The sequence below is a fragment of the Sminthopsis crassicaudata genome, chromosome 3 (assembly GCF_048593235.1).
Source record: "Sminthopsis crassicaudata isolate SCR6 chromosome 3, ASM4859323v1, whole genome shotgun sequence".
NCBI classification, from domain to species: Eukaryota; Metazoa; Chordata; class Mammalia; order Dasyuromorphia; family Dasyuridae; genus Sminthopsis; species Sminthopsis crassicaudata.
In genome coordinates this window covers 578,955,591-578,968,060 of record NC_133619.1, presented here as the reverse complement: position 1 = coordinate 578,968,060, position 12,470 = coordinate 578,955,591, and the positions used below count along the sequence as shown (strand labels likewise).

Below are 12,470 nucleotides of genomic sequence, written 5' to 3'. Positions count from 1 at the left end.
GTGTCCTCCTCCTTTTTCTCTTCTTTCTCCTTATTTTCTTTCTCAAATGGAATCAGTTTGGAAGGGACTCTAGTGACTATTCAGTTCAACCTTGACTCTCTAATTCAACTCTTGCTTAGAAAACTACTAAGTGCTGGAAGTGGAAATTGAAACATAATTATCTTTGATCCAAGACCAACAATATGGCAGCACACATGTTATAACCTCCAGTCTGATCTTTCCGAGGCAAACCCAAATCTTATTTTTTTTTAAATTTTAGCTTTTTATTTACAAAACATATGCATGAGTAATTTTTTCAACATTGACCCTTACAAAAACCTTTTGTTCCAATTTTCCCTCTCCTTCCCCCCACCCTTTTTCCTAAATGGCAGATAGTCTAATACATGTTAAATATATGTTAAATCCAATATGCATATACATATTTATACAGTTATCATGCTGTACAAGAAAAATTGGATCAAGAAGGAAAAAAAAACCTGAGAAGAAAAACAGAAATGCTACACTGTGGGGGACGCACCCTTTGTGTAATTTAGCCAATGACTGCAGACCTTGAACAGATCCAGAAGCAGAGCCTGAACTGCTCTTAGACTGCAACATCGAGAGAGGATAAATGTCCCTCTTTCTACTTAAATTAAGTCTCAAATGGCTGCCTCTGGAATGCACCCAAACCAGTTCCATGCTGGGAACCTCGAAAGCTTCAAGAAGGGTGACAATGGTGATGACAAACTGGTGTGTAATTGGACATGCATTCCAACTGGTGATAATCTGAGCCAAAGAATCCACAGAAAGAGTGGAAATGCTATGTTGTGGTCCACACTCAATTTCCATAGTCCTCTCTCTGGGTGTAGATGTCTCTTTTCATTACTGAACAATTGGAACAATTGGAATTTGGATCATCTCAGTTTTGAAGAGAATCACTTCTAACAGAATTGATCATCATATAGTCTTGTTGTTGAAGTATATAATGATCTCCTGGATCTGCTCATTTCACTCAGCATCAGTTCATGTAAGTCTCTCCAGGCCTTTCTGAAATCATCATGTTGGTTGTTTCTTACAGAACAATAATATTCCATGACATTCATATACCACAATTTATTCAGCCATTCTCCAGTTGATGGGCATCCATTCAGTATCCAGTTTCTTACTACTACAAAAAGGGCTGCCACAAACATTTTTGCACATGTGGGTCTCTTTCCCTCCTTTAAGATCTCTTTGGGATATAGGTCCAGTAGAAACACTGCTGGGTCAAAGGGTATGCACAGTTTGATAACTTTTTGAGCATAGTTACAAATTGCTCTGCAGAATGGTTGGATTTGATCACAGTTCCACCAATAATGTATCAGTGTCCCAGTTTTCTCATATCCCCTCCAACATTTGTCATTTTCTTTTCTTGTCATCTTAGCCAATCTGAGAGGTGTGAAGTGGTATCTCAGATTTGTTTTAATTTGCATTTATCTGATCAGTAGCGATTTAGAGCACCTTTTCAAAAATATGCCAAGTCTTTCCTCGTATCAGACTTTCTAAGGCACAATTATACTTGCCAAATCTTCTTTTGTGAGTTAGATGAACCGTTGTAGTGCCTTTGGGATCTTCAGAGAAGCCAGAGACATTGAACACCTCATATGGGGGGATCAGTATCTCCCTTTCATCAGGATACTTGGACAAATACTCAATGTAAGCTCCCTCACATGTGTACACATGATAGGTGGTCCCTGAGTTACCTGCAAAAGCTTTGGCTTCATTTAGGTCCATAGAGGCTGAAGTAAATTGACCAAAGCGCATCTCTCCTGTCCCATCAGAGTACACTTTCACAGAGACCCCTCTGTAAACATTTCTGCAGGGTCCTTTCAGGGTTTGAATAGTCCTGGTGAGATAGAAATGGAAAGCTTTGAAAGTAAAGTTTTTCACATAAGACTCCAGAGAGTCACAGCATCCTTTCACTGCTTGATTAAAGACTTGATATATCCTATAGTCTTCTATAGTATAAGCAATGACAGCAATTTCAAGTAACTTCTCCATTTTTTTCTTCTCAGGAGATAAAATTTCCCAAGAATTTTCTGCTTTTTCCCAAACTTTGTTGAAATTTGGGTTTATTGCCCTTTCTTGTTTTAATAGTTCTATTGCCCTTATATTCATGGTCTCTTCACAGCCCACATATTGGTCATCAAAAGAATTGTGTTCAAAATTCATTGGAAATTTTGGCACTTTCATTGATTCCTGGAAAGGAAAAGGAAATCTCAATTGCATTCAGAATATCATCACTCTCTATATAGTTTTTTTTTTTTAACATTTCAACAACAACAATAACATGGAATAAGTAATCAGAGACATGAACTACTTGGTGATGACAGTCAAAGTAGACCTAGATGAATGGCCTCAATTTTTTTTTAGATTGGATTTCCCTATCTTATTCAGGCTGGCAATGCAGTGGGAACTACTTCCCTTACTTATTGGCACTGAAGCTTAGCAGTCTGATACTGTCTGCTTCCCCCATGGGATCACCACATTGGTGCTGTACTTGTTGTAGACACCTCTTTGGCTTCAGGACAAGTGTAGCTCAGAACTCTGAACCTCAAGTGATCCACCATTCTCAGCCTCCATGTTAACAGAGATTATAGGCATACATCATTCCATCTGGTTTCTCATAATCTTTGGAAAAACAATGGAAGAACATGAAAAGAGTTTGATGAAACGGTTGGATCCACCAGAGGAAATTGCTCTGAAGTTATCAGGACACATTTGTTAATCTTTTGCAAAGCTTTTGTTAAGTATGTGGATCGCCTGGTATCCCAATAAAATATGAACTTTGACCAGAGAATGTTCAAGAATTTCTGAATTGACTGGGTCCACTCAGTCTTAAGATTCAATGACTTTATGGAGGATTTGGTGTTTATCACTGCAAATTTGTTAAGAAGTAGTATCTTGTTATTACTTAACCACTGAATAAATTCACCTATGCATATATCTCTGAGGAGATTCAGAAATTAATGGGTACGGAATGAAAAATTGTCTTAAAAACCAATAAAGCACTTTGGATTGATGTTCTGATTACTGTGAGAAAGAATCTTTTAAATATTATCAGCTTCTTTACAAGTGGACTAGTTTTGGCCTACGAATAACCAGGTAAAAATCATTTTATTCTTGGTAAAGATCCCACCCTGAAAGGTTTGGGAGCTTTTATGAGGGACATCCACCAGAAATCCATTGAATTTGCCAATAGAGGTCTGGCTGACCATGAGACTCATTACTCTATTTATGAGCTCGAGTTCTTGACTTTGAAAGGTTCAAAGATTATATGCAAGGAACAAAATTCCATGTGTGGACTAACAGCAATCCATTGACTCATAGTTTGATCATTTTCCAGATATGGGTAGTAGCAGTAACCAATAGGATTTTACTGTAGGCTACAGCTAGGAAAACTAATGTGGATGTGCGTGACCTCTTCCAAAGACCACATGGTAATGAAGCTGGAATGATATTAAAAGGTGAAAGAAGCATGCATATGTGATATACCCAGCAGTGGAATTATAATTAATTGGAAATATATGGGAGAGCTAGGAACTTCCACCAGATGGAGATGTTAATGTTGTTTCATTGATCTAATTCTTTCTCTAGTTATAGTGGGTAATTGGCAGCAAGAGCATTTGGTGAATAAAGTGCTAAGAGAAGATATACTATCTAAAAAAAAACTATGACATTAAGGGATTTTCAGTAGGCAGAAAGAATCTTATTGTGGAGAAAATGGCAGAAGTTGGGGCTATGCAATGGAGTGCTGGAATAACCTGTGATTCAGTTTGTACAATTCAGAATATACTACCATATGGCCATGAGAACTCTGGGTGATGGCTTTGGAAATTTGGTACAAGAAAGGATCCTTGAGCTTGTAAGAAACAGAACTACTGGCCCAAGATAGCTTTAGATGTCTCCAAGATGTGTATGATATAATTCTTGCTTCATTACTACAGAAATAATAGAAAATATTTAAAATTTATCTGCACTCATTTTTCTTAACCTCTGGGAGGAGAAACTGAGGATATAAGCCATATATCATGAGTGACTGATACACAAACAGATACACATAACTGCCCAACCAGAAACCAAAAAGCATAAAGTGTGGGTACTGTCTATTGGGGAAGAAGTATTTTTCAGTGTATCAGGAACTTTGAAAGTTCCTCATTACCATAGGTCTTCTAATAAAGACTAAAAGCTGACTTATAGGGAATATTGAATTTGCTAGTAAGGGTTTAGGTAATGGACCTTTTAGACAGATTCAAACTTTGGAATTTTATAATTTTGTGAGGAGCTGTGATCTTTCCATTTTCCCAGGAATAATTTAGGACTAGGAGACCTAGGCTGGACACGAGATTTTTTCTCACTGCAGAGAACAAGATGAACTTCATCTTGAAGCAACCTTGATAATTGGGACTGATATGACAGTCATATTATTATGAAATCAAGACATTCCTTAAGCAGCAACTTGCTTAAGAATATAAAACTTAAATTATCACAGAATTACATGGAAAGTACAAAACAATATAACATTCTTGATATTTTCCCACTACTGATTATTTCATTTACTCTTTAAACCTATAAAATACAAAACTTTGCCTTGGAGAATTGGAACACTGTGCAGAACAATTTTACCTTTGTTGAAATAAGACCATTTGGGTTTATCTTACTGTGATTTTGCTTATTTCCCCCCCATGATGCTGAGGACACTAAGCACAAGTGTACATTGGGAAACACTATGGTACAGTGAAAGTTATTCATTGTTCCCCACTCTCCTGTGTTAAACTATTTTAATGATCTCAAAATTTGGTGACAGATTTTTGGTCAAGTTATTTCCATTTAAAATGACTGATTTTGAAAATTAATAACTTAAAACTGCCACACAATGAATGTCCACAAAAACTTTCCTCTCCTCCTGAAGCTTTTGTGATGAATTATAATCATTAACTAGTCTTTAATTATTACACTTAAATGGCTAATTGAGACAACAGTACCAATATCATCAATCTTGTAGACATCATGGAGAGGTAGACTTGTCTTTTGGATGAGTTGCTTGTACAATGTAACGTGAACTACTCACTCCAGATGTAATAAACTGGAACATCAGGACAGTTACAATGGAGATGACCATTGTGTACTTCATGTGGGTATTTGGTTCCTGTCCAAGATCTTATTGATGGTTGTTTCTTCTTCAATCTTGATAACACCTTTGAAATTAAAAAAAAGATAAATTGAATAAGTATCCTCTTGTTTGTCTTTCTGTTATCAAATACAAACATCCGAGTGCTTCTCTATCTGATTCCAACTTTTCTTTCTGCAATGATTTCATGTGACTGAACTTTATTCACTTTGCCTTCCATACAAAAAGACTTACTTGATGTATTTCCTACATTGTGCAGCAGGCTGTGTCTCATATTTGAAATGAATTTTACTTCTTGAAATCCTTAGCTTATTTCAAGTTCTTGCTCATGTGTGAAACATTTTCCTGACTCAAATTGTTTATGCCACCTTTAAAATGCTTTGAACATATTATCTATATTATTGCTTGCTTTATTTTCCACTTTCCACATGAATAGAGGTTTCTTGAGGGACAGGGACTGTATATCACCATAGGTGTCCTGACCTGTGGAAGTTAGCCTTTGATTGATGTCCATATATAATTTCAATTCAAGCAAGCATGTAGGAACCTCTGCACTATCCACACCTTCCTCCTTTTCTCAACTTGACCCATTGGTGAACTAGTAAAATTCTACACTGTCCTTTTCTCTTGAGTATTTTTTCCTATTATCATATCATCAGTTGTGCCCTGATAATCTTTAACCTTGGATCACTCACATACATTACTTTGTCTTCTCTCCTGCACACTCATTGCTGAATAAAGATGAAGAAAATCATGAAACCATTCTGATTGGGTCCACTACAACTTTATATTATAGAGCCTCGACTGGACCCTCAATGCTGATGGACAATCCTACTATGCTACCCTCATCAATTCACTATCTCATTTCACAGAGTGGTTCTTTTAAACCTTTTCATCCTTTCTCAAATCTCTCAAGGTCCTCCTCTCTCCACTTGGAGAACTTGCCTCATATTTTACACAAGAAATTGAGGTCATTTGCTGTAAACACCCTCTTTTCCTCTCCTTTCTTCTATCACTCAGATGCCTTTTGTCACTTCTTTTTTCTCCTTCTGCCAAATAAAGAAATGATACTTTTCCTTAACAAATCAAATTAATCCTTATTCAAGTGACCCCATTCCATTCTGTCCTTTCAGCAGATTGCTCTCTCTATCATCCCTACTCTTCAATCTGTCATTGTCTAGTAGATTCTTTCCTACTGCTATAAACATGCCCATGTTTTTCACATCCTCACTTGATCTTTCAATCTCTGCTAACTCTTGTTCCATATTTCTCTTTCATTTTGTGGCTAAGCAATATATCTCTACTTCCTGTGAATGTATCACGACTTCCTCTCTTTTCCTATTATTTTATTCTTTTTCTATTCCTTTCCCATTCTTTAATTTTCTACAATCTAGCTTCTAAGCTAATTACTCAACTGAAAACACTTTCTTCAAAGTTAGCTGTGGTATTTTTTTCCCCCCTGAGGCTGGGGTCAAGTGACTTGCCCAGGGTCACACAGCTAGGCAGTGTCTGAGACTAGATTTGAACTCGGGTCCTCCTGAATTCAGAGCTGGTGCTCTATCCACTGTGCCACCTAGCTGCCTCAGCTGTGGTATTTTAATGGAGAAATCCAATGGTTTTTTCTCATTAACTTCTCTGTGGACTCTGCTACTGCTGATCTATATCCCTTTTTTGATACTCTCTTCTCCCTAGGTTTTTGGTACAACACTCTCTCCTGGTTCTCCTATCTGACTTCTCTGTCTCCTTTGTTGGTTAATCCTTCATGTCACCATGAACCAGGAGTGTTCCATAGTTCAACAAACCAGGGCTTTGCCCTACGCCTTCTCTTCCCCTTCTACACTTACTTCATTTAGTGATGTCATCAGCTTCCATAGGTTTAACTATCATCTCTATGATCATGATTCTAAAATTATCTATCCTGTCCAAATCTCTTTGCTTATTTCTAGTCTGAAATCTCTATTACACATTTTGAGCTGTATAGAGTAATGGCCTCTTAAACTCAGCATATCCAAAATGGAAATCAGTATCTTTCCCCTAAATCCTTCCCCATCTACTACTTTCATATTCCCAATCTTCCCAGTGTCATCTTCGATCCCCCCATTACCTCTCACCTCCCCCATTCAATAGGTCCCAAAATCCTACCTATTTCACTTTTGCATGCCCTTTTCTCCTTTAATATTAACATTACTTTGGTGCAGGCCTTTCTTACTTCAGTCCTAGACTATTGCTATATTATGCTTGTGGGTTTATTTTATGTTTCTCCAAATTCTAATCCATCTTCATCTCAGTAGCCAAAGAAATTTTAATACAGTGGAGGTCTGAATATGTCACTATCCTACTCAATAAACACAAGTGCCTCCCTGTTGCCTCAGGATCATACACAAAATCTATACACACATCATACACAGATATACAGTCTACATATACATCATATATATCTATATATGTGTGTATATGTATATATATACACACACATATATAATCTACATACACATCATATTATATATGACCTAGCCCCCGTTTGCTTTTTGAGTGTTCTTGCAACTTACTTTCCACCATATGCTCTTTGATCCAGTGACATTGACCTCCTGGCTGTTCTATGGACAAACTACTCCATCTTTCAGCACTAAGCAATTTCTCTAGCTTTCTCCTAAGCCTGAAATGTACTTCCTTTTCTTTAGATTTATTCTGTAAATGGCTTATTTGTATGTAATAGCTTACATATCGTCTCTCCCATTAGATTGAGAGCTTTTATAGGTCTAGGCCTGCCTATTGATTTTCTTTGCATCTGCAGTATTAACACAATGCTTGTGAAATAAGTATGTGAAGTAAGTGAAATAAGAAATATGATAGTAGGGCAAATGAAAATTTGAGTATTTCTCCTGGTGGATAAATCTAAATTATTTTTTAATACTGATTATTTGAAGTTTGTGCTTAATAAATGCCTTCTGACATACTGAATAAAAATTAAAAGAGAGATAGGATAAGAGGCAGTCTTTTTTTTTTTTTTTTTTTTTTTTTTTTTTTTTTTTTTTTGATGAGGCAACTGGGGGTAAGTGACTTGCCCAGCGTCACACCACTAGGAAGTGTTAAGTATCTGAGGACAGATTTGAAGTCAGGTTCTCCTGACTTCAGGGCCTCTTGACTTCAGGGCATACTATCTAAGTAGTCAATTTAAAAGGGATAGTGAAGAGGGTCTTCAACCTGGAAGAATGGGAGCAAATAAATAAGACTGAAATGGGAGAAATTGAGGAGACTGCCTTTTATACTCAGTTTTGGTAAACCAGAATGCATCCTGATGGGGGGCTCAAAATGACCTTAAACTATAACTTCAGGTTTGTCTCTGCCATCATAGAACTTCAGAGACAACCTGAGGATTCCATATACTTACAAGGAAAACTGGTGCCTGAATGACTGTGTAAATGTGGACCTGGCCAATGAGCTTATCTTCATCTTGATGGGTAGGATGCAAAGGCCATCAATCTGGGTAATCATGCTGTGCTCTAGAACCAGGAAAGAACCTCTGTTTACCACACACAAGGTCTGGAATTGACCAGAGAGATTTTGCACAGTCACACATCTCAGTGAGAATGGGAATACTGGCCATTTCAATTCACAGAGGGATGAAGGTAGCCATCACATTCAGAATGGTCAGGGAAGGGATGTGCTGTGAGATGACCAGAAGGTCCTACTCTGGCATAGATTAGAAGGCTTTAAGAACCCAGGATTAGGAAATCTTTGTCCTTGCCCTAAAATTTACTCTACTTAGACCTTTTTTATCTAGGTAGAGTCGTTGCCTCACCTAACTAGTGAAATTTACAAAGAATTTAATTTAATATAATTTTAGGTCTCATTTTTTGCTCAGACTTGGGTTGGGGATATAGTGACCAAAGTTGGGAGTGGTCTGGAAATAAATCATATAATCAAAATCACCCCACTCTCATTAAATAGGTCATTTTCTCAGTATAATATTCAATCACTGAAGATTAACCATTCAGAGTTGATTTCCACCTTCAGGAATACCAGCATTTCCAAGAGCATCCAAGCACTGAATGAGTTTCATGAAGAGTCCTTGGCATTTAAGAGTGTCATTTTACTAATTATCTGGTACCATGATTAACAAAATGATTAATTGCCCAGAAACTATGTCTCTTAAGTTTTTTATATCAGAAACTTGGAACCCCAATTGGGATTTTTTTTTTTGGCAAATATACTGAAGTGGTTTTCCATTTCCTTCTTCAGCTCATTTAAAATTATATTTGTAAAATCAATTCTATGCTATTTGAAAAATAGGAAACTGAAATTCTATCTTTGTTTGACTCCACACTTAGGAAAGAGATACCCATCCTAAAATTTTTATTTGTCTTTCATAATCCTAAATCTAAAGTAATATTTAACAACTTAAATATTTAGTTAAGAAAAAGCCTTATTATAATCAGGTAGGCGTCAAAGGGTATTATGCTTGTTATAATCAGGCCTTGTTCTTCTTTACTATTAGCAATACTCTCTATAGAGTTACTTTCTACATACCAAGAAGATGTTATTTGAATATTAATAAAACTGAACCCACAAACCATTAAGGCACTTTATGCCAGGCTCTTCCCATGTACTCCACATATTGAATCCCATAAAGATAATTTTGATTGTTTTGGGGGGCCCAATTCTAGGTTTTTCTTTTTTGGGGATGGGGTGGTTGAGTAATGCCATGATCTTCTTGTAATATATTTAAATAGTAATGTAGTAAATAAAAAATAAATTGCAAAGAAAACTTTCCTATCTAGAGGAGTAATTACAGTACTTTGGATTGTTCAAAAAGGATGTTATAACTGTATATTTTCAGAGCTAGAGCTATCTGATACAGTGGTTACTTATTGACAGCTTAATTAAGTTCTTAAAAATTCACAATGGCAAAAGCTATACCTATCAATTTTCCATAATGATCTTGAAAGATACCATTTAGTTGTATGACAGAAACAGAGAAGTAAATTTTTGATATGATATCATGACTGCTGTTTACCAAAAGATGCATAAGATGAATTCTTATGTACTCAAGACTTATTAAAAATGAATGTTTTAAGGGCAGATAGGTGGTGAAGTGGATAGAGTACCAGCCCTAAAGTCAGGAGGACCTGAGTTCAAAACTGACCACAGATAACTTAACATTTCCCACCTGTGTGACCCTGGGCAAGTCATTTAACCCTAATTGTCTCAACAAAAAAAAATTAATGTTTTGGCCAATCATATTTATAAACAGAAATTTATAATACAAAATTATTGTATAATTAATAATTCTAGACAGCTATTATATGGTGGATTCAAGTTAACTCTTCTTACCTGTCTAAAAACAAAAACAAAAACAAATCCTAAAAATACTTAGCCAATAAAAACCTATAGTATTTGCCTATATTTCAGCACTTACTATAATAATCATTCCAATATTTAAAAGTACATCTAAGGTATGAGGCATAGCCATCTACTAGTAGGCTTATTTGTTTATTTCTCATTGAGTGAAAAAATCTTTATTTTATTTAACATATTTTGTCTCTGATATGTAAAAAGAAAGAACTGAAATTTTTTTATTTTGCAATGATCTTCACAGTTTTTGATCCCATCCTTCTCCCTATCCCCAACACTTAGACAGCATACTATATGAAAAAAAAGTTACTAACTGAACTATAGGTATAAAATATCCAAAAACTTAATTACATTTATTTTATTTAGCAATATAGGAAGTTTGCAGTGATCAGAAATTCCAGTGCATTTTTGGGTGCAACTGGGAATTCAGTAATCTCTGCAGAGATGTTAGTCTAGATAGTAAAACATGTAGGTAAAATCCATGCAAAGTTTTGATGGCACATGAGAGAATTTCTTTAAAAATTAACCTCATTCGTTTCATTTTCAGCAAACTAATCTGGATCAATTAACATAGCTTTTTATTGTTCCTGATGTTAAAGCATGCTCCCTTTATACAATAAATTAATGACCAGTGGATAGCAGTTTCACAGCTGGTCCCTCATACCCACTGTATGTTTTTCTTTCAATCCATTATTTACTTATGAAATTATATTTTATTTCTACAAGAAACCCCTGTGGAATTTTAGCAAAAACAATTTCTTGTCAATTCTGCAGTAGCTGAAGTTTGGTCCTGGGTCACTACAACAGCCCCTGCTTCCAGAGCTATTATCCAATCCTCATCCCAATCTCTTCTTGGGCAATGAAAATAACCATTTCAATCAAAATTGAAGGAGGGGAAAATTGGAACAAAAGGTTTGGCAATTGTTAATGTTGTAAAATTACCCATGCATATATCTGGTAAATAAAAACTATTTTAAAAAAACTTCATTTAATCTGGGGCTCATGAAAAACACAAGGTTACTCAAGGAGATGCTATTGAAATGGAGATATTATTATTGTAGAGATGAATTTCTTAATCAGAGACCTTGAATTTGTTTTAAAATTTTTTTTGGTGACATTTCAAAATAATTAGTTTTCTTTGTAATCTTGCCCATTTCCCCCCTTTCCCCCAGGATCCATGAAAGAAGTCAAGAGTCCTATTATTTATAGTAACTGAATGGAGTCAATAGGAGAAAGTGAATAGAATTTAATAGAGTCATGGATAGATACCATTTAGTTGTATGACAGAAACAGAGAATTATGTAATGTTCTCTATATTTTCTTTGGTTCTATATTCTTCCCGTATTTATAGATCTACAGAGAAATTGTTCTATGCTTTCCTTATCTGCTTATAATATTTTTTATGTGTACATCATGTAACAATTTTGACCTTATATTGGTATATAGTATGAAATATTGTTCTTTACCTAGTTTACGTCAAACTGTTTTTCAGTTTATTTGTCAAATAATGCATTCCCCCCCCCCCAATTGGATCTTTAGGTTTATCATATATTAGATTACTATGGTGATTTACTATTTTGTAACTTGTCTTTAATTTTTTCTAATAATCCACCACTCTTTTTTCTTTTTAGCTAGTACCATATTGTTTTTGAAAATTACTACTGTATAATACTATTTGAAATCTGATATACCTAGAGTACCTTTCTTCAATTTTTTCATTGATTCCCTTGATATCCTTGACCATTTGGTTATTCAAGATTTATTTTTGTTGTGATTTTTTTTAGCTCTAAGAAATAAATCTTTGATAGCTAAATTGATAAATATCTAGAATGGTAAGTATCTGAAACAAGCATCTCACTTTTCAGATGAAGGTTTTGGGATTGGGTGGGGTAGGGGCAGAAGTGGGAATGTAATCTAGGTTCTGAGACTTAATGTCCTCTGTACTATACTTCATTCTTCTTCTTCT

At 35.5% G+C, this 12,470-nt stretch overlaps 1 protein-coding gene and 1 pseudogene across 1 annotated transcript; both read right to left on the bottom strand.

Annotated features, from left to right (window-relative positions):
• Positions 1 to 1,470: 1,470 nt before the first annotated feature.
• LOC141562425 (ecto-ADP-ribosyltransferase 5-like) lies at positions 1,471 to 5,152 on the bottom strand. The gene is made up of 2 exons (XM_074302462.1): positions 5,090 to 5,152; positions 1,471 to 2,217 (listed from the first exon to the last, which is right to left on the bottom strand). Exons 1-2 carry the CDS (start codon positions 5,150 to 5,152, stop codon positions 1,471 to 1,473), a joined length of 810 nt encoding a protein of 269 aa, XP_074158563.1.
• A 5,714-nt stretch (positions 5,153 to 10,866) lies between these two features.
• Positions 10,867 to 12,248, bottom strand: LOC141562424 (elongin-C pseudogene; annotated as a pseudogene).
• Positions 12,249 to 12,470: the final 222 nt, after the last annotated feature.

Coding starts and splice junctions, on each gene's coding strand:
- LOC141562425 (XM_074302462.1), bottom strand. CDS start 5,152: ATGAAGTACACAATGGTCATCTCCATTGTAACTGTCCTGATGTTCCAG. Junction 2,218..5,089: donor TCCAGTTTATTACATCTGGA/GTGAGTAGTTCA, acceptor TTTCCTTTCCAG/GAATCAATGAAAGTGCCAAA.